General features: G+C 33.9%; 1 protein-coding gene across 1 annotated transcript in view; it reads left to right on the top strand.

The window, feature by feature from the left end:
• Nucleotides 1-415: 415 nt before the first annotated feature.
• Nucleotides 416-20,981, top strand: part of LOC114335171 (activating transcription factor 7-interacting protein 1) — a 138,466-nt gene continuing 117,900 nt past the window's right edge. The window contains exon 1 of the mRNA XM_050652658.1: nt 416-468. Coding sequence (XP_050508615.1) covers nt 431-468 — 38 coding nt within the window. The 5' untranslated portion in view covers nt 416-430. The remainder of the gene's footprint in view (nt 469-20,981) is intronic.

Here is a 20,981-nt window from a genome sequence, read left to right as displayed (position 1 = left end):
TTGTTCTCCAGGCTGAGATTTGATTTTCGACTCATGTACCAATACATTTTCCTGTAGATTAAGCTGAGTTGAATACGTTTTTTCCAAATGTGGGTGCCCCAATTAAGTTTACCTACTATCCAAATGAATTCCGAGGTATTTTACGACTGTATTGACTGGTAGTGGAGTGTTATTTATAGAAACAGATGGCGCGACACCTTTTCTTAAAGTAAATGTTGTCTGTGTTGATTTTAAACTGTTGACTTGGACTCGTCACAGTTTAAGCCAGCTCTCTAGTTTAATCAGATGATTTTGTAATACCTCGGATGCTTCCGTTGCTATAGAATTTGAAGCCATGATAACTGTGTCATCCGCATATGTAGCAATTGTTGTATTATTGTTGGTGGTTGGGAGATCTGAAGTGTATATTAAGTAAAGTGTTGGTCCTAATATGCTTCCTTGTGGAACTCCGGAACAAATTGGAAACAGGTTGGTAATTTCCCCATCTCTTTTGACTTGAAAAAATATATCTGTCAGATAGGATCTTAATATAGAACTTATGGGATAAGGAAATATGGATTTAATTTTAGAGATAAGACCTACATGCCAAACTTTGTCGAATGCCTGTGAGCTATCTAGAAATGCAGCTGTGCAGTAATTTTTGTGTTCGAGCGAATTTCTGATAGTTTTTACCACTCTATGAATTTGCTCGATGGTACCATGTTGTTTTCTAAAACCAAACTGATAATTAGGTAAAACATTGCTGTTATCTAAGATAGGCTCTATTCTTCTCAGGAAAAGCCGCTCAAATACTTTGGTTATTAATAGGCAACAAACTTATTGGACGATATGAAGATACTTCCGCGAGATCCTTATTAGGTTTTGGTATTAAAACAATTTGAGCTACTTTCCATTGGATGCGAAATAAGTAACCTGTTTTTAATAATGAATTAAATATATAGGTAATTAAACTTACACCTTCGTTGAATAGATTTTTTAGTACCAAACTAGATATTATATCATATCCAGGTGACTTCTTATTTTCCAGATTATCAATAACTTCTTTAACTTCAGATTTCTTAAACAATTTAATAGGGGGAGCCATTTGATATGGTGCGTTTATGACTTCATGAATTACTTCTTCTTCTTCAGCTGATACTTCTCTCTGATGCAGTTGAAATACCTCGCATAAATGATTTGCGTGCTATAAATAAACTTTTTTTGGTATGCGGGATCCAGGCCTATATCGGTTAGTGAGAAAGTGACTATAAATCTATCAATGAAGATCCGTATCTTTCTAAAATGGAACAGAAAAAACTATGGGAAAACCTAAAAGAATTGAAGTTCAAGAAGGCAAAATATAATAGAAAAGCAAAGCAATTAAAAAGATTTGTTTGCCGGTACTGTAAAACTATAAGCCTTACAGGTTAAACACCGTATCCCTCGGTAGACCGAAAGCTACAGCAGAAACGGGACGGTAGACCGCATACTATAGTGGCAACATTTTTTCTTGATATATAGAGGCTTCAAGTAACATTCACGGGTCGTCCAACATCTTCCATTCTCTTTTGGATATACATCTAATAAAATGGTTTAAATTTGAATACAATGGTATTTACACAAAATCTATAATTTCATGAAAAACAAATTTTGTTAAACACTTTTTTATTATGTGGCACCAATATTCAAGTAATGCAAAAATCTAAAAAATTTTATTTTTCAGTTTTAGGGCAAAACTCCGATCACACAGTGCCCAGGTTCAAAAAATGTTTGGTCAATATTTTCTGTGTGTGTATTGTGAATAATTATGTGCGTGAATAATTTATTTATATTCTTGTCCTTATTCTGACCGCCGCATTAGTCACTGTAAGCTATGACATTTACTATATTGGTAGGCAAATTTTTCATAAACTAAAAATTTTTATTACATTAAGCAATAATAATACTAAAAGAAAAATTATATGACTTGCATGTAACAAGCAGGACTGCTTCTTGTGATTGCCTCTATAGGCCAGATGTTCATCCCAAACATATTTGATACCGCATATCACGATCACGATCAAAAATACAAAAGTTGTAACGTCTATAACTGCCTTAAATAGTAAGTAGACTTGATTTGGAGTGAGTTTTATAGTAGTGGTTTGGAAATGTCTTCTGAAGATCGAAGGATCCAGCTATTAGTCGAGGAAATGAAGCTGAAAAACTGGCAAAACCTCGCAATTTTTTCGTCCAGCATCGATTTGTACAAAAATTTGGGATTAGGCTCATTACACCCTCTAGTTCATGTTCTATATTGATCCGTTGTACGCTTTTGGTTTTTTAAGGGTGAAAAGTACCCCTAATTGTAAAAAATTATAAAATAACATTTTAAACTTTAATATTGTCAACATTTGGTTCTTATTAGTTACATAATGATTGTTTTATGCTTTAAGGTATACTATCATAATATTTCAACCCTTAAAACCACCCTTGTTGGAGCTATATATTAAAAATTTACTTATCCTAAAAGAATAATTTCGGCTTGCATCGATTAACATAAAAATTTGGGATTAGGATCATCTCACCCTGTACTTCATATTCTATATCATGCTTAACAGCGTTGATTATTTTTAGGGGTGTAAACTACCCCTTATTGTCAAAAATTATATAAAAATATTGTAAACTTTAATATGTGTAAAATTTGGATTTGATTGGTTAAAAATGATTGTTTTATACTTTAGAATATAATATTATAATAGTTCAACCCTTGAAAACCACCCTTAATAACATTACAGTTTTTAAGTAGATATTTTAATAGATCTATACAGAAAAAAAGTAGAATTAAGGAATTACAAAAACATTTATTTACACAAAAATACGAATTTACAAATATGTACAAATACAAATACAAATAGTTTTTTAGTCATCTTTCAGTATACGAACCAGTTCTGTGGTATTATACATACATTGAAAATTATCCATAAGCGGACTATTCGAATTTTTCGAAAAAAAAATCGTTTTATAAACATAGCTCCTTCATTTTTGGCGATAAAAAGTTTTTTTAAAAACTGACGTTGTAGGATTTTTGAAGCGTTATAAGATTGTATAAAGTAAATTCCGTAAGATCCCTTAGATTTTAATTAGGGTGGGTTTAAAGGGCTCGAATAAGGGGGTGTTTGCTCGTAAATAGAGGTTTTAAACAGCTATATCTCTCTAACTGTTCACTTAAATGAAAATCTATACACAAGAAAATTTTAGTTATTAAAAAAGCTACAATTTAGTGGTCCATCATTTTTCTCGTATCTCCAGTATTTTCGGAGATATTTTGAAGTAAAAGGTGAAAAATGGGAAATTGCAAAAAAATAATTTTTTTTTAAACTCCCATTTTTCTAAAATTAGGCCCTTTAAATAGGTCAAACTTCTTGGGTGTATTGATAATACAAATATAAAAGGAATTACAGAAAGGTGAAGACCAATTTTTAATTAGGAGGGTAGTTAGGGGGTTGTTTTCACTGATTTTTTCATAGAAAAAAGCAGGTACCGATATTTTTTTATCATAAGTTGCTTAATTTTCAGGCTATAACCTTTTTATTATTATGTTTTGAAAGATCTAACCGTATACTTGAAAAATATTATATAAGTTTTCCTCGAAAAATGGAAAGTTTTTCCGTTATTTGACTTTGAATATTTCAAATTATGCATTTGACGAAAAAAGCTAACTTTTAACATGCCGTATCTCGGTTTTTATTGGTCTTGAAGATATTACAGAAAAAGAATTTGGTTTGTGTTACTAAATGATAGAATTTTGATATCTACAGTTTTTTTGATTAAATGCATATTTTTCGAGGTATTCTCGAAAAACCCTCTAAAAAAGTCGATTTTTTCGTCGAAAAACTGTTACTTTCAACCGCGAATAACTCGAAAAATATTAGTTTTGCGAAGAAAATGTAAAAAACATTTTTTTCTTAGAATTAATTTTTACATCGATTTACATGGTTAAAATTTAATAAAAAAATCCTGCCCCCGAGATGTGGTGGCAGCCACCCCCAACGTTTTAGCGTACAGCAGCATGATATAGAAAATGATCCTTGGACTATTCCCCACCTTCTGTGAAAATTTCAAGTAAATCCATGCTGGACGAAAAAATTGCGAGCCAAAATGCTTCATTTCCTCGACTACTATTGGGTTTTTCCAGTTTTGCTTTTTCCCACATATTTATAAATATGTAATATCTGTAACTTTTTATACAGGCTGATTGATTTGTGGTATAAAGCTCAATAGATTTGCTATACAGTAATCCCTCTTCAACCGCGGGGGTTACGTTCCGAAGAGAAAGGTGTGGTTGGTGAAACCGTGGATGGCGAGGGATCCACGATCCAAAGAAGAATATGACATATTTATAATCCCAATTTGGATAAATACGTATATTAGTATGTATGTACATAGAAAGAAATATGAGGAAATTGCATATCTGTGAAATAGTATTATCATATCAACAAAAATAAAGACGCTGAGATCATCGTCCACATTCGCCGATATTTTAAACCTTCCGAACTATAAACTAATTGCCGTAGTCTTACTACTAAGAACAAGCGCCAGTGGCGTATCATGAGTAATTTAACGCGACTGGTCAAATTATAAAAAATATATTTTATAAAAATAATAAAATATTCTCAATAAAGATTCGACAGATATCGTAACCGCGGATAAGTGAAACCGCGGTTGATGAGTCCGCGGATAATGAGGGATTACTGTAGTAGATAATAGATAGCAATAAAAGTTAATAACAAAAATTTTTGCCACCTTTGAGCTTCACATTACAAAATTAGTTAGAATGTTACAGCATGATCGATAACACATTGGCAGACCAAACTTATGTTTTTTTTTTAATGGAACACACTATATTTTATTTTAAATTTGAAATCCTGTTAACTTCTCCATCACAAAAATATAAAAGTCTGTTATGTTATACAGGGTATTTAAAAAGTTATAACCAATTTTATATGAAAATCGTAACAAGTTCAACTCCCTGTATAAATAAAAATAAGCAAAACAGCAATGGCTTATTAATGCCATATTTTTTACGTATTGTCAAAATTTTCAAAAATTATTGATATTGCTAATTTTCTTTATATCAAATACAGGGTGAGTCAAAAGGCAAGCACATTATTTTCTCAGTAATTTTAAATGGAACAGCCTGTATTTTATATCACTATTGAAAAGTACCATTACCGTACTTTAATTTTTAGATAACATTCCCTATATCTAAATTTATTAATTTTCGAGATATTTTCATTTTTTAATGAACCCGTAGCGTGGTCAGTGGTCACCCAAATCACCAGAATTTAATAAACTGGACTGATTTTTTTGAGTTTTACATTAATAATGAAGTTTATAAAATACCTCCAACAACAAGGGATGAGATGAAAAATAGAATACAAAGTGTATTTCGATGTGTTAATTTACAAATAAATGCTTCGTAGAGTAAGTAGCTCATTCAATGATTGTTTTTAGGCGTGGATAAATGTGTTAGGAGGTAATTTTGAACACCTTATGTAATTAAATATTAAAAATATTTTTTTAATAGTAGCTTCTAATTTTTTCAAACATGTTTTTTTTTGCCAAATGTAGGTATTACTGATAAATTATTTTTCGTTCTTTATTTGTTACATTGTTACATTTACATACAAAAGTAGTGTTTAATTATCTTCACAAAATGTCACGGTAATGTCACTTTTCAATAATGATATAAAATACAGGGTGTTCCATTTAAGATTACTGAGAAAATAATGTACTTGCGTTTTGACTCACCTGGTATTTGATATAAAGAGAATTAGCAATGTCAATAATTCTTGAAAATTTTGACAATAAATAAAAAATATAGCATTAATAAGCCATTGCTGTTGTGCTTCTTTTTATTTATACAGGGATCTGAACTTGTTACGATTTTCATACAAAATTGGTTATAACTTTGTAAATACCCTGTATAACATAACAAACCTTTATATTTTTGTGATGGAGAAGTTAACAGGATTTCGAATATAAAATAAAATATAGGGTGTTCCATTTAAAAAAACATAAGTTTAGTCTGCCACTGCGTTATCGAACACCCTGTAACATTCTTACTAATTTTGTAATGTGAAGCTCAAAGATGGTTAAAATTTTTGTTATTACATTTTATTGATATCTATTACTATAGCGGATCTATTGAGCTTTACCCCACTAATCAATCACCCTGTATATGAGTCATTAACTGAAGGTTCGTCGTTAGCAGTACCAATATTATCTTTATAGAGACAATAAATTTTACGTATCTTTAAATCAGACGACCAATGCGAGAAAAAGGAAAAAGAAAAATATTCTTCGAATCAGTAGGTACGTGGAACGTAAAATTACTAACCACAATATAACAAGAAATAACCAAAGAACTTAAAGAGAACAATATTGATACGACTACACTTCAAGAGACAAAGAAAAAGGGAAAAGCCAATTTTTGTTAGATAAAATAACTACTTAATGTTCTACAGCAGTTTTGTGAAAAAAACCAGAGTTAAAGAAGATTGGCACTGATTGATTGATTGAAGATTGATGTATTGGTCTGTTGTTGATTGTTTCGACATACATATTATATCACAAAAAATTAGCTTTAATACTTTTATTTAAATATACAGGGTGTAACGAAAATACAGGTTGTAATAAAACTGCAATAACCTTTACAAACTAGGTTTTAATATACTAGAAATCTGATTATCTAAATTATTACAATAAAATGACATAACATATTTTAAAGCATCTGACAGTAACTAAGAGAAGAAATAACAAACATAGTTTCACAAACTACTACATTCACCCCAGCTTTATTTTTCAACAAAGTCTTGAAGGTAAGCAGGAGCGTTTCTTTCCCTTGTACCTCTTCTAATAAAAATGTCTTTATTTTCTTCCCTCGAATCAGTTTCAATGCCACCCTCTTCCAGAACGTTAACAGGAGAAATATTTGTATTTTCCTCACATGTATCACTTGATCTAGGGCTTGGTGGATCCTTGATAAACTGTTCGTTACAAAGCTCAGACTCCAATCCAGTAACATTGTCACAGTCAAGTAGAGATACATCTCCTCTTGGTGCAAGTTGTCTTAAAGCTACTGTTGTTTCTTTGCCATCTTCACGTCTAACAACAGCATAGTTCGGATTAGCTTCAATCAGTTGCACTTCTTCTACAAGAGGGTCATATTTGGAATTCCTCACATTCTTTTTCATAAACACTTTTCCAGGGGTTATCAACCATGAAGGAAGTGCAGTTCCATTTAAAGCTTTTCTCGAATGATGAAACATTCGCTCATGAGGGGTATTGTTTGTAGCTGTACACAAGAGAGAACGAATTGAATGAAGAGCTATTTCAACTACTTCTTCCTACTGTTCAGTTTTTAAATTTTTAGATTTTAAAGCAAGAGAAATAGTTTTCCATATAATTCCATTATATCTTTCTGTCTGACCATTGCCTTCAGGATTATACGATGTTGTTCGGCTTGTCGGTATTCCTTGTGAATGGAGAAACGTTTTTACTTCTTGAGACATAAATGCCCCCCTTGATCTGAATGGATGTAACTAGGCATTCCAAATAGAGAGAATAAGTTTGTAAGACACTTCACAACAGTTTTCGCTGAAACATCTGGACATGGATATACAAAGGGGAATCGAGAATATTCGTCAACAATTGTTAGGATATATTTGTTATGAGATCTAGATGGAAGCGGTCCTTTAAAATCCAGAGACAATCTTTCAAAAGGCGAAGTTGCTTTAATTAATCTCCCTTGAGTTTTCAAAAACTTTGGTTTTATTTCTGCACAGATAGGACAGCGATTGGTCATTTCACGTACTTCATCAATAGTATATGGTAAGTTACGTGTCTTTATCCAATGGACCATTCTGGTGATTCCTGGATGACACAAGGATTGATGAAGTTCAAATAGACTTGATCGAGGATGTATTGAATAGCACACTCGTGAGAAAGTATCTGGCACTACATTATAAACTCCTGGTCTGTACTGAATATCGAAACTGTAGCATGATAGTTCAAGGCGCCATCTTATAATCTTCTCATTTTTTATCTTACTAGTGTGGCGCATATTGAACATAAAAGACACAGACTTTTGATCAGTTACAAGTCGAAAATGTTTACCTATCAAGAAATGTCTCCATTTTCTAAGAGCTTCCACTATTGCATAAGCCTCTTTTTCCACCGATGAATGATTTCTTTCACTTTTTGATAAAGTTCTTGAAAAGAAAGCAACAGGTCTTCCTCCTTGGCTAAGAGAAGCAGCAATACAAAAATCTGAAGCATCAGATTCAACAACAAAAGGAACCTTGTCATCAATTGTAGTAACAGCTGAAGATATTATTTCAGATTTAAGAATTTGAAAAGCTTCAGCTGCTTGTTCTGTTAAAGGAAAAGTACTACATGTGACTAGTTTTTGTATCTTGTCTGAAAATTGTGGGATAAATTTGGAATAATGTGCAAACATTCCAACAGCTCTCTTTAGTGATTGTGAATCGTTTGGTAAAGGTAACTTCTTTAATGGTTCAAGTCTTTCAGGATCAGGTTTTAAGGTCTTATTCTCTATTTGATAACCCAAAAGTTTGATTGAATTTAGTGTATAATAACTTTTATTTTGATTTATTGTTAAATTGTATTTCTTCGCTACTTCCATAAATTTATTAAGATTTTCATTATGCTGTTGATGAGTTAATCCACAAACAGTAATATCATCAAGATAAGCATATACTCCTTTTAAATTTTCGGATTTAATAATACTATCGATAACCCTTTGAAAGCATGCCACTCCGTTGGTTACCCCAAAAGGGATCCGGCAAAATTGATATAGTTGGCCGTTTGCTTCAAAAGCAGTGTATATTTTCTCTTCATTTTTGATTGGAATTTGATGGTATGCATTTTTAAGATCAATAGTACTGAAGACAGAATATCTTGCTACTTTTCTAACAATATCTTCAACATCTGGGAGAGGATAGGCATCTAAGTAAGTAAATTTATTGATCGTTTGTGAATAATCTATCACCATTCGCTTTTTGTGCGTTTCACTTTTTGTAATAAGTACTTGTGCACGCCAAGGAGAGTTGCTTTCTTCTATGATTCCATTCAATAGAAGATTCTTTATCTCGTCAGTTATGAATTTTCTATCTTCAGCTGAAAATTTTCTTGATTTAGTTGCTATTGGTTTGCACTTATTTGATAGATTGGAGAATAATTTTGGCGGCTCTATATTTAAGTATGCCAAGCTACAGATGTTATCCACACGGTCAATAACTAAAGGCATTTTTGAGCCAGCAAAAGTGATTTCTAGAGAAGAATGTTGTTTAAGCAAGTCGTGACCTATTACTACATCAGCACATAAATCTTGAATTATTGATAATTTGACATTTTTATAGGAATGTCCGTTTATTTCTAATTTAACAAAGCAATGTCCTGAGATAGTCAATCTGAGCGCTGTTGAAGCCATTAGTATGCTTGCATGACTTCTAAATGTTTTCACTTTTATAGCCAATGCGTAATTTTTACTGATATATGACTCAGAACTACCTGTGTCTATTAAACTTTCAGCTGTATTTCCATTCACCTTTATTTTAGTAACACTTTTAGATAAACATTGAGGGGCAGCAGCAAGATTTCTAACATTCGAACGAGATGTAGTAGTAGCTAAAAGGGCAGCTGATGCTGAATTGGACGTCTGAAGCCTACATACCTTAAAAAAATGTCCAACTTTCGAGCACCTCTTGCAAATTTTGTCTCTAGCAGGGCATAGGCTACGAGGATGTCTTTCAGTTGCTCCACAAAAGTAACATTTCCAACTTTTCACAGCGGCAGAAGTATAATTAGTTTGCTCTGTGGTTTCGGATGAAATCGCATTAATAATTTGTACAGGAGTTATATAAGCCTCAGAGTGTTTTGAAGCTGACTCCAGAGACTGGGCTTTCAGTATGGCATCTTTCAGAGTAATCATAGGCGTAACCAGGATGATCCTAAGGGGGGGGTTACAACTACCTGAAAGGGGGGGGGTTACAACTACTGGAAGGTCTCTGAGGGCTATGGTGTTAAGCGTATAGAGCTCAAAGTACATCCCAATGGGGGGGGTTACAACCCCCAAACCCCCCCCTGGTTACGCCTATGAGAGTAATACTGTTGTTTTCTAGTAAACGTTGTCTTATGTCATTAGAAAGAATCCCACTAATAAAAGAGTCTCTTATATAATCTTCTTTATTTTGGTCTGCAGAAACGGCTAGAAAATTACACTCTTTGGAAAGCACCTTAAGATGTTGAACGTATTGATCTATATTTTCACCAGTTTGTTGTCTTTTAGTCATTAGCATATGTCTGGCAAAAATTTCATTTTTGGGTTTAACAAAAAGAGCTTCGAGAATACTTTTGGCTTCAGAATACTTTGTACAATCAGAGATAAGTTCATAAATATTGTTGCTCACGTAATTTACTAGTAATTTAAATTTATCCTCCTCTGAAACACCAACTACAGAGGAAATAAAGTTTTCAAAAGTAGCTTTCCAATGTGTCCATTCTTGAGACGATCTAGAAGAGTTTGGATCTGCATCAAATCTGTCTGGTCGTAATAGCTTATCCATATTTGATGTTTCTAGTATATTCAATTGTAATAAAACTGCAATAACCTTTACAAACTAGGTTTTAATATACTAGAAATCTGATTATCTAAATTATTACAATAAAATGACATAACATATTTTAAAGCATCTGACAGTAACTAAGAGAAGAAATAACAAACATAGTTTCACAAACTACTACACAGGTCATAAATTAAATCACATATTTTGAGACCAAAAATAGTTCGAATGAACCTAATTTACCTTTGTACAAATATGCACATAAAAAAAGTTACAGCCCTTTGAAGTTACAAAATGAAAACCGATTTTTATCGAAAACTATTATTGAAAATGAACATGTCGCATTCTTATGGCAGGAACATCTTAAAAAATAATTATAGTGAAATTTGTGCACCCCATAAAAATTTTATGGGGGTTTTGTTCCCTTAAACCCCCCCAAACTTTTGTGTACGTTCCAATTAAATTATTATTGTGGTACCATTAGTTAAATTCAATATTTTTAAAACTTTTTTACCTCTTAGTATTTTTTCGATAAGGCAGTTTTTATCGAGTTGCGGCTGCTTTTTTAATATGTTTACATAAAAATTTTATGGGGCTTTTGTTCCTTTAAACCCCCCAAATGTTTGTGTATGTTCCAATTAAGCTTTTACTACGGTACCATTAGTTAAACACAGTATTTTTAAAACTTTTTTGCCTCTTTGCATTTTTTCGAGAAGGCACTTTTTGTCGAGATATTACTTCTTTTTTAATATGGTTCAAAATATACCTAAAAATGTAAATCATAAATAAATTTTTATATTATTACCAAGTCTCCATAATCGTACTTAGCCATATACAAATATGCGGTGGATTTGACAAATATTCAAAATATCTCGATAAAAACTGACTTTTCGAAAAAGTACTAAGAGGCAAAAAAATTTTTGAAATATTGTGGTTAGCTAATGGTACTATAATAATAATTAAATTGGAACGTACACAAAAGTTTGGGGTGGTTTAAAGGAACAAAACCCCCATAAAACTTTTATGGGGTGTCCAAATTTCACTTTAATTTTTTCTTCAGATACTACTACCATAAGAATGCCACATGTCTATTTTCAATAAAAGATCTCTAATAGTTTTCGATATATTGGAAAAAATCGATTTTCATTTTGTAACTTCAAAGGGCTGTAACTTTTTTTGTGTGCACATTTGTACTAAGGTAAGTAAGGTTTAATCGAACTATTTTTGGTCCCAGAATGTGCGACTACATTTATGACCTGTATTTTTGTTACACCCTGTATATTACGGTTTACAACGTTCTCCGTCTTCCGATGCCCGTTCGCCATTTCTCTGTCCGCACATTGATCTACTTGCAGACCTCTTTCATCCATGGCTTTGTTTATGCCTGCCTGCCAACTTTTCCTCGGTCTACCTCTTCCTTCTTCTATCTTGTGGTTTCCAGTTTTGTACTTGTTTTGGGATTCTGTCTTCGTGCATTCTTTGTACGTGACCAAACCGTCGTAGTTGAATTTCGTTGATTTCGTCATCAGGGCCGTAACTGGGGCAAATGTGATCTGGGGGCCCCCTACCGGGAGGTCTGGGGAATTTACCCCCAGCGCAAGGGGGGTCCGGAAAGAGCATTTTACCTCTTTTGTGAACACCACACTCTCTTCTTTCTTTTTTTTTTCAGCATGTCCTGCAATAACTATAAAACTAGCAGCGCTAATGATTACAGCTTCATCTGAATTTGACATTTCGACAGATTATCAACGAATACGTTCGTTCGCTACAATGTAAATGGTCTTACTTTGTCCCGAACGAATAAAAAAGCGAACACCTACGAATTCGTTCCTTCGTTCGCGTTCACTTTGATTTAAAAGCACCTTAAGGTGCCTTAATCCTCGCAGAACTAACCTTTTAGTAGAAACACCGAGGACCAAGGAGGGTCAATAAATGTCCACACATAAATTAATCGCCAGGTGTTGGAAAAAAACTGGGAATTCAACCGCGATGTACACCAAATCTTCGTGGACTTCAAACAAGCTTACGATTCTGTTAGCAGAGAAGCATTGTGGGAGACTATGGTAGAAATGGGAGCACCTGGAAAGCTGGTACGATTAGCAAAGGTGAGCACGGAGAACGCTTCCGCACGAATCAGAATTGGCAGCACCAGGTCGGAGGAATTCCTCATTGACACCGGACTTAGACAAGGAGATCCTCTCGCCCCCCTGCTCTTTAACTTCGCACTGGAACATGCAGTAAGGAAAGCTCAGCCACAACTGACAAACGGATTTGCCGCCCAAGGATCAAAAATACTATTAGCCTTTGCGGATGACGTGGACACAATTGCACAATCCACCAGAGATGCAAAAGAAGTTTTCACCCTATTCGAGAACGGAGCCAAGGAAGTTGGTCTTAAGGTCAACGAGGAAAAGACCAAGTACATGCTGGTTACTAAGAACCCAAGACCAAGGCTTGGACAAAACGTACCAATTAATGAATACAATTTTGAAGTCGTCAAAGAATTTAAGTACCTGGGAGCGATCATAACATCTGAAAATAACTATGAAAAGGACGTGGCAGCCAGGATCATTGCAGGGAACAGGGCATATTACTCATTAAGGACCCTACTGAAATCAAAAATACTCTCAATATCAGCAAAAATAACAGTATATAAGACAATAATTCGTCCCACAATAACGTATAATGTATATGAATCTGCAATCAATCAGAAACAAGTCTGGCAAATTGGCTCTGCCAAAGCCATTTTTCAAAAAAAAAACGTATAAAAGCGAAACATGGACTCTGAATCAGCGGGAAACAACAAAATTACTGGTACTTGAAAAAAGATACTGCGGACTATCTATGGGCCTTGCAGAGAAAAGACAACAGGAGAATGGAGAAGAAGACACAATGATGAACTCCAGACAATATACGGAGATGAAAACATAGTACGCTACATTAAAGCAAACATAATACGATGGGCGGGTCACGTACTAAGATCAAGTGACGAAAGACTTCTAAACGCCACATTCTGGGAAAGGCCCGATGAAAAAAAGTCAGTTGATCGCCCAAGAAAGAGATGGAAGGACGCAGTAGCCAGTGATTTACGCAAAATGGGAGTACAGCAATGGGAAATAGCTGCTCAGGACCGACAACAATGGAGGGAAATAGTAAACGCGGCCAAGACTCACATAGAGTTGTAGAGCCAAATTATGATGATGATGATGAGATGGCATAAATTAATCAAAAACGTGCTTCTTTATTTAAACTAATTTAAAAATAACACTTTTATATTATTCCTAGACGTTAATGGAACAATTAAAAGATACGAATTTATAATTTACCCAGAGTCTTCGGCTTCAGTGGAATTGGCATCTTCGTAGGATACAGAAACATTTTTGACTTCTTGCTGTAATTACCGCATACATACTTGCATTTTGAACAAACTATGGTTGTTTTTGCCCACTTATTGGCCTTTTTTCTTTTAGATTTTGCTAATTTGACACATGAATGATATCGTCCCTTTCCATTTTGGGATGGTGTTGAAGGTATTCAAGGGGATTATTTATAGTCCACTGTCAAGTTTTTATAAAAGTATGAGGAAATGCATTAAATTATAGAAATGCTAATTATGCCATCTAATCGGCAGTAGTACGCCGACAACTACTAATTATTTGAGATTTTTAGGAACAAAGGTACTCGTATTTATAAAATCGGATGTAATGCAATGTTGTGGATACTTTTTAACCCTCCTTGGTCCTTCTAGGGTTAAGCTACTGCAGTGTGAGCCAAGCACACTCAGTGAAGCTGGTCAGTGTACTGGTGGGACTGATCCTAATGTGCTCATTTTATCTAATGTATACCTTTGTTTTCAATATTTGGTTCCTTTCACGTACCAAGGTGTGGTTTGGGGTAAATTGATTAAGACAAAGTAGCTGGGACCTGGGGTCACTATTCCGGTTGCATTTTAATTTTTATTTCGCCAAAATAACTAATTTCCTGTCACAATTTATATTAATTAAACGTTAATAAAATTATTTTTTTCATTTTAATTGTGGCTTATTTCCCATATAAATAATTAATTCAAAATAACTAATTTCCTGTCACAATTTATATTAATTAAACGTTAATAAAATTATTTTTTTCATTTTAATTGTGGCTTATTTCCCATATAAATAATTAATCATAAAAATGCCACAAGGAAATAGCTTCAGAACAACAATTTATATGTTTACGAAAGGTCTCGGGGGCCTCAGCTTAGCCCGGGCCCCCTCTTCCAATGGCATTTTAGGTTTTATTACGCCGAAATAACTAATTTCTTGAGTAATAATTTAAATTTTTATGTTGAGGTCTCGGGGGACCCAGCTTATCTCAGGCCTCAGGGGCCCTGTTCTGTTCCAATTGCATTTTAGTCTACTAAAAGACTAATTTCCCCAGTGAAAAATTAAAACTATGTTGCGGTCTTTTCAAAATTGTGTCATTTGAAAATATTTCCTTGGGATAAAATCTATGCACGGGGCCTCCTTGGTCGGGGGCCCCGGGGCACTGCCCCGGTTGCCCCAATGGTAGTTACGGCCCTGTTCGTCATTTATTGTATGTTTAACCTTCATTATTTCTCGTATCCGTTCATTGGTGACACGTTCTCTTCTTGATCTTCCTGCAGCTCTTCTCCAGAAATCCATTTCGGTGACCTCTTACATTCGTTTTGATTTTTCCTTCATAGGCCGTACTTCGCAGCTGTATGTTTTAATGCTTTTCACTATGGCGTTATAGATCTTTTTCTTGTTTTGGTTGTTTATCTGCTTGTCCCAGAGTACTGAGTTTAGGAGCGTAATTGCTTTCCTGTCCTGAGTATTTCTTTCTTTAATGGCTCCGTCCTGTGTTCCATCATTCGTGATTTTCATACCCAGATATTTATATTCGTTACATTTACTGATTTTTTCTCCTCCCCCTAGTATTAAGTCCTGCTGCGTTCCACCGATATTCATATACAGTAGAACCCCGATTATCCGTGCTCCTCGGGACCGAAGGGTCGCACGGATAATTGAAAAGCACGGATAATTCGAACATGTATTTCTTATGTATAATACATATGTACGTATACACATACATATGTACCTACCATAAAAAATAACAGAAAAAAATAAATCTTTCATTATGAGTATCTCTTTCGTCATATAGAGTTTCCGTCAAGTGATTTACGATGACGCTATTTTGGTAACACCTCAAAAACGCAACTTGAGTAATAGAAAATCATAGCACGGATAATCCGCAGCACGGATAATCCGCACCCGGATAATCGGGGTTCTACTGTATTTGGTTTTTCCTATGTTGATCTCTAGTCCCCATTTCCTGTATTCCTCTATTAGCTTTCTTGTCATGTAACAGATATACTTTAATTTATCCCACCAAAAATTATCGAGTTACAAAAAATGTCTTTGTATGATAATGAATGAAGAAGAATCTCTCTGATTATAATTGTCACTTACTGAAATTGAAAAAACTGTATATACAGTTGTAACATTAGTACATTCTTTCACGGTTTTTGCTGTAAATTTTAAAGAACCGCTTGGATTGACATGAAATTTGGCATATGCATAAATAACATATCAAAGAATAAAAGTGATATTGTGCCGATGGGTACTTTTGCCTTGGGGGTGAAAAAATATATGTCCAAAATAAGACCAGAAATGGATAAACTGACCAATTTTAAGTAACTTTTGTTCTATAGAGCTTTTTCGCGAAGTCAACACTTTTCGAGTTATTTGCGTGTGAATATGTTCATTTTTCAACAAAATAACCACGTTTTTAGACGGTTTTTCGCAAATAACTCAAAAAGTTAGTATTATGTCGAAAAAAGTATTCTTGGCAAAAATAAAGCCTGTAAAAAAGTAAAAAAAATGGTGTACGCTTGTTGAGATCTCTGGACCTCGCAGAACCAGAGTTATAGCCAATGAAAAATGGGTTCATATTCGCCAAATTTCAAATGGTATATTTCAACGTGAAATATCCAAAAAATGAAGCACTTTTTCGGGAAAACCCATTTTAACTTTTTTAAAGTCTTTAAAACAGTTCACCGTGAAATATCCAAAAAATGAAGCACTTTTTCGGAAAACCCCATTTTAACTTTTTTAAAGTCTTTAAAACAGGCTTTATTTCTGTTTTTATAACAAGTTTCTAGCAACAAATGTAAGCAAGTTACGTTCAAAATAAAGTTGGTCCCTTTTGTTTTGGCAAAAAAAAATAAGGAAGATCACCCCCTAATTAGCAACTGAATTGAAATTAATCGTTATCGCTTCACCATTATTTTACTTATGTTGTGTTTATATGATCTGTAAGTTTCATCGATTTGAAGTGCTTATTTTTGAAAAAAATTGTTTTTAAATTAAAATATTTAAAATTCTTAGTTTTGAAAAAAAAGTTTTTTTTTTCAAAATAACTTAAAAATTGTTAGAGATACCAAAAATCACAAAAAACAAAAAAGTCAGCATTGCTTTTTTGAATATCTTGTATTTTTTTGTTTTTATTTAAAATAAAAATTGATTAAGATTTGGTGTTTCTAAATTTGCATACACTCGTAATCAGTGACTTGTCCAAGCCCTTTTAACTGCAGCCCTTTCAAAAATAAGTACTTCGAACCGATGAAACTTACAGATCATATAAATAATACATACACGAGTAAAGAAACTTGTGAAGTGGTAACGATTAAGTTCATTTGAGATACTAATTAGGAGGTGATTTTCCCTATTTTTTACCAAAAAAAGTGATTAACTTTATTTTGAGCATAACTTGTTTACTTTTGATGCTAGAATTTTTTTTACAAAACAAAAGTGCGTTTTTCCCAAAAAATGCTTTATTTTTTGGTTATTTCACGTTAAAATATTCTATTTGGAATTTGACGAATATGAACCTATTTTTTCATTAGCTATAATTCTGCTTCTACTAGGTATAGAGACCTAATATATACACCATTTTTTCAATTTTTTACAGGCTATATTTTTGCTAAGAATGTTTTTTTACAAAATACCTACTTTTTGAGTTATTTGCGAAAAACCGTCTAAAAGCGTGGTTATTTTGTTGAAAAATGAACATATTCACTCGTAAATAACTCGAAAAATATTGACTTAATGAAAAAACTCTATAGAACAAAAGCTACTTAAAATTAGTCAGTTTATCCATTTCCGGGCTTACTTTGTACGTATAGATTTTCACCCCCAAAAAGGGTGAAACTCACCCCCAGGACAAAAGCACACCTCGGCACAATATCACTTTTTTTCTTTGACTTGTTAGCTATGTGTATGCCAAATTTCATGTCAATCTAAGCGGTTCTTTAAAATTTAGAAGTTTTGCAATATTTTACCGTTAAAGAACGTACTAACTGGCCAAAATGTTGATCTTCTTTCATATATTTTTGCAAAAAAACGGTCATAAATAATTCATCATCATCATCATCATGGTGCTACAGCCCTTAGAGGGCCTCGACCTTCTCAAGCGTTCTACGCCATTCTGTTCTGTCCCTTGCCTGCACTTTCCAGTTGCCGACTCCGATCTTCTCGGCATCTTGTGTTACCCCGTCTATCCACCTCAACTTTGGTCTACCCCGTCTTCTCATTCCCACGGGTTGAGCTGTTAGAATCCTTTTTATCATGTTCGATTCAGGGGCTCGGGCTACATGTCCTGCCCACTGCAGGCGATTTCGCTTAATTATAGTGATAATATCTTTTCCACCAAACCTTTGCTTGTAGATATTCTGCAGTTCAAAGTTATATCTACGCCTCCATATTCCGTTCTCACAAACCGCTCCGAATATCTTGCGTAGTACCTTTCTTTCAAAAATTGATAGAGCGGATTCATCTGTTTTAGTTAGCGTCCATGCCTCTGAACCATATGTGAGAACGGGGACTATCAATGTTCTATACAGCCTTATACGAGTTTTTTGAGACATACGTTTGTTAGATAAGTACTTTGATAGACCATGATAACACCTGTTTGCAATTATTATTCGCCTTTTTATTTCTTCAGATGTGTCATTATTGGGGTTAACCGATGTCCCTAGATATATGAACTCTTTGACCGCTTCGAAGTTTTGGTCATTGATGATTAGATCTGCATCAACATTTCCAGCTCTTGTGTTTGTGTTGGTCGCCATGAATTTTGTTTTATTTTGATTTATATGTAACCCCATTAGTTCTGCTGCTGCTACTAGATCGGTTAGGATTTCCGCAGTTCTCGCCCTGGTTCTTGTTATAATGTCCACGTCATCTGCATATGCAAGAATTTGGACTGATCTATTAAATATTGTTCCTCTGCTATCTAAATTAGCGTCTCGTACAACTTTTTCTAATGCTACATTAAAAAGCTGACACGCCAGCGCATCTACCTGCCTTAACCCCTTATGTATTTCGAATGGGGTTGACGAGTCGTTTTGAATTTTTACTGCTGATAGCATCTTCACCATTATCACTTTTATCATAGATATGAGTTTTTTTGGAATTCCCAACTCATTCATAGCATTGTAAAGACTTGGTCTTAAGACACTGTCATATGCCGCTTTAAAATCGACAAAAATATAGTACATATCTATGTTAAACTCTTGCGCTTTTTCGAGGATCTGTCGTAGTGTAAAGATCTGGTTAATGGTTGAACGTCCGCGCCTGAATCCTGCCTTATATTCTAGAAACGTTTCGGTATAGGGCTTCAATATCTCGTGTAAAATGTTTGACAATATCTTGTATGCTGTATTTAGGAGAGTTATTCCGCGGTAATTATTGCACTCCAGTTGGTTTCCCTTTTTGTGTAACGGGCATATTAAGCCTAAACTCCATTCTTCAGGCATTTGCTCCTCAGACCAAATTTTACAAACAATTTCTCGCATCACCTTGGTGATCTGCTCTCCACCGTGCTTAAATAACTCATAAATAATTATGGACTATATTTTTTCCCTATTTCGATTAGCTCCTTCGTGTAAAACACCATTTACTCAACAATTCCAAATCGGCGGAAGAATATAGCGGTAGCGGAAAACCCTGCACGCATGGCTTGTGAAGCGGCGGTGTACTACCGCTGCCTTTGCGGAACCTGCATTTCCCAGTGTCCATATACCGCCGTTTTGGTGTTCCGCTGCAATTCCATGTCCGCTGAGAGAAAGAATGTTTCGAGCCGGTGTGGGGGATCCTTTACTGAAATGACTTGTCAGAATTTCTCGAGTGCTCAAACCCGTTTTGGGTTTTCTGATGCTTTTGATTTTTATCTTGACAGATTAGTTACTTTTAAAAGTTTATTCAGCAATCTGTTGGTTATAAACATTCTAACAATAAGCGTCTTTGGGGTTTAAAGTAAAAAATAATTGACGTTAGAGAGGTCAGTCCAATGACTGGACCTCTAGTATGGAACAAACATAACATTCCGATAATATGCTACATACAAACATACATTTCACAATTATTACAAACAATACATACAGGGTTGCGAAAAAGTTTGGCAACACGGTAATTTCTCGGAAACCGCTAGAACGATTTTTATGGATTTTGGTGGGTGAGGGTCTTATGCGGCCGATATTATAGTGGTAATTACATTATTGTCAAATCTTCCGTTTTTCTGTAAATCTAATAAACTTTCTTATTTATAATAGAATACTCTGTATATTTTTTGCGTTTCGGAATTCTTAAGGGATACTGATTATTTTTTATATGCTATTCCCTATACCTAAATGCCATATTTTCTGAGTTATTGCTACATTTATTAAAAAAAAATTAAACAATTTATAAAAATATTTTTTTTTCATTAAATAAATAGATAAATTGTGTTGTGTTCGTATGTACCCTATCCCATCCTCGTCGCCAACTTTTGTGTTCGTATGTATTTCCTATACGCTATGAGCTCGTAGGTAGAGGGGATAATAAAAAATTCGCGAACGCCAGTAGTGACAAGTCTGTAAGCTTTTACTGAAAATTTGACATATATGTCAAAATGATTAATTTAAAACATTGAAATTAAAAACATTAATAGGAAGTAATATTAATTGTTCAAAGCTGTGGTGTATATTTTAACCTTAAATATACTTACGTTTTAAATACTGAATTTAAGTTTTTTTAATACTTGGTAATATGTAATTATAAATTAATCTAAGTGCCATCTAGACGATAATTGTGAAAGTATCCGAAGTAAGAAATTAATATTCCATAATAGAACGTTAAAATGATTAACAAAATCTTTAAAAAATCGATTACAATTTAATTCCTTTTTGCGTTGTAAATATTAAGCGATAACAATTAAATAATAAATTTAAAAATTACCGGTGAAAGTTGCATTAGTAATCCTCTAGGAGCGACACCAGCGAAACTCAGAGTGTATATTGTAAATATAGTGGTCGATGCTTTTGGAAATAAACTCCTA

This window comes from Diabrotica virgifera, chromosome 6 (assembly GCF_917563875.1).
Source record: "Diabrotica virgifera virgifera chromosome 6, PGI_DIABVI_V3a".
NCBI classification, from domain to species: Eukaryota; Metazoa; Arthropoda; class Insecta; order Coleoptera; family Chrysomelidae; genus Diabrotica; species Diabrotica virgifera.
The sequence above is the reverse complement of the archived record's forward strand: the minus strand, read 5'-3'. Positions and strand labels throughout refer to the sequence as shown.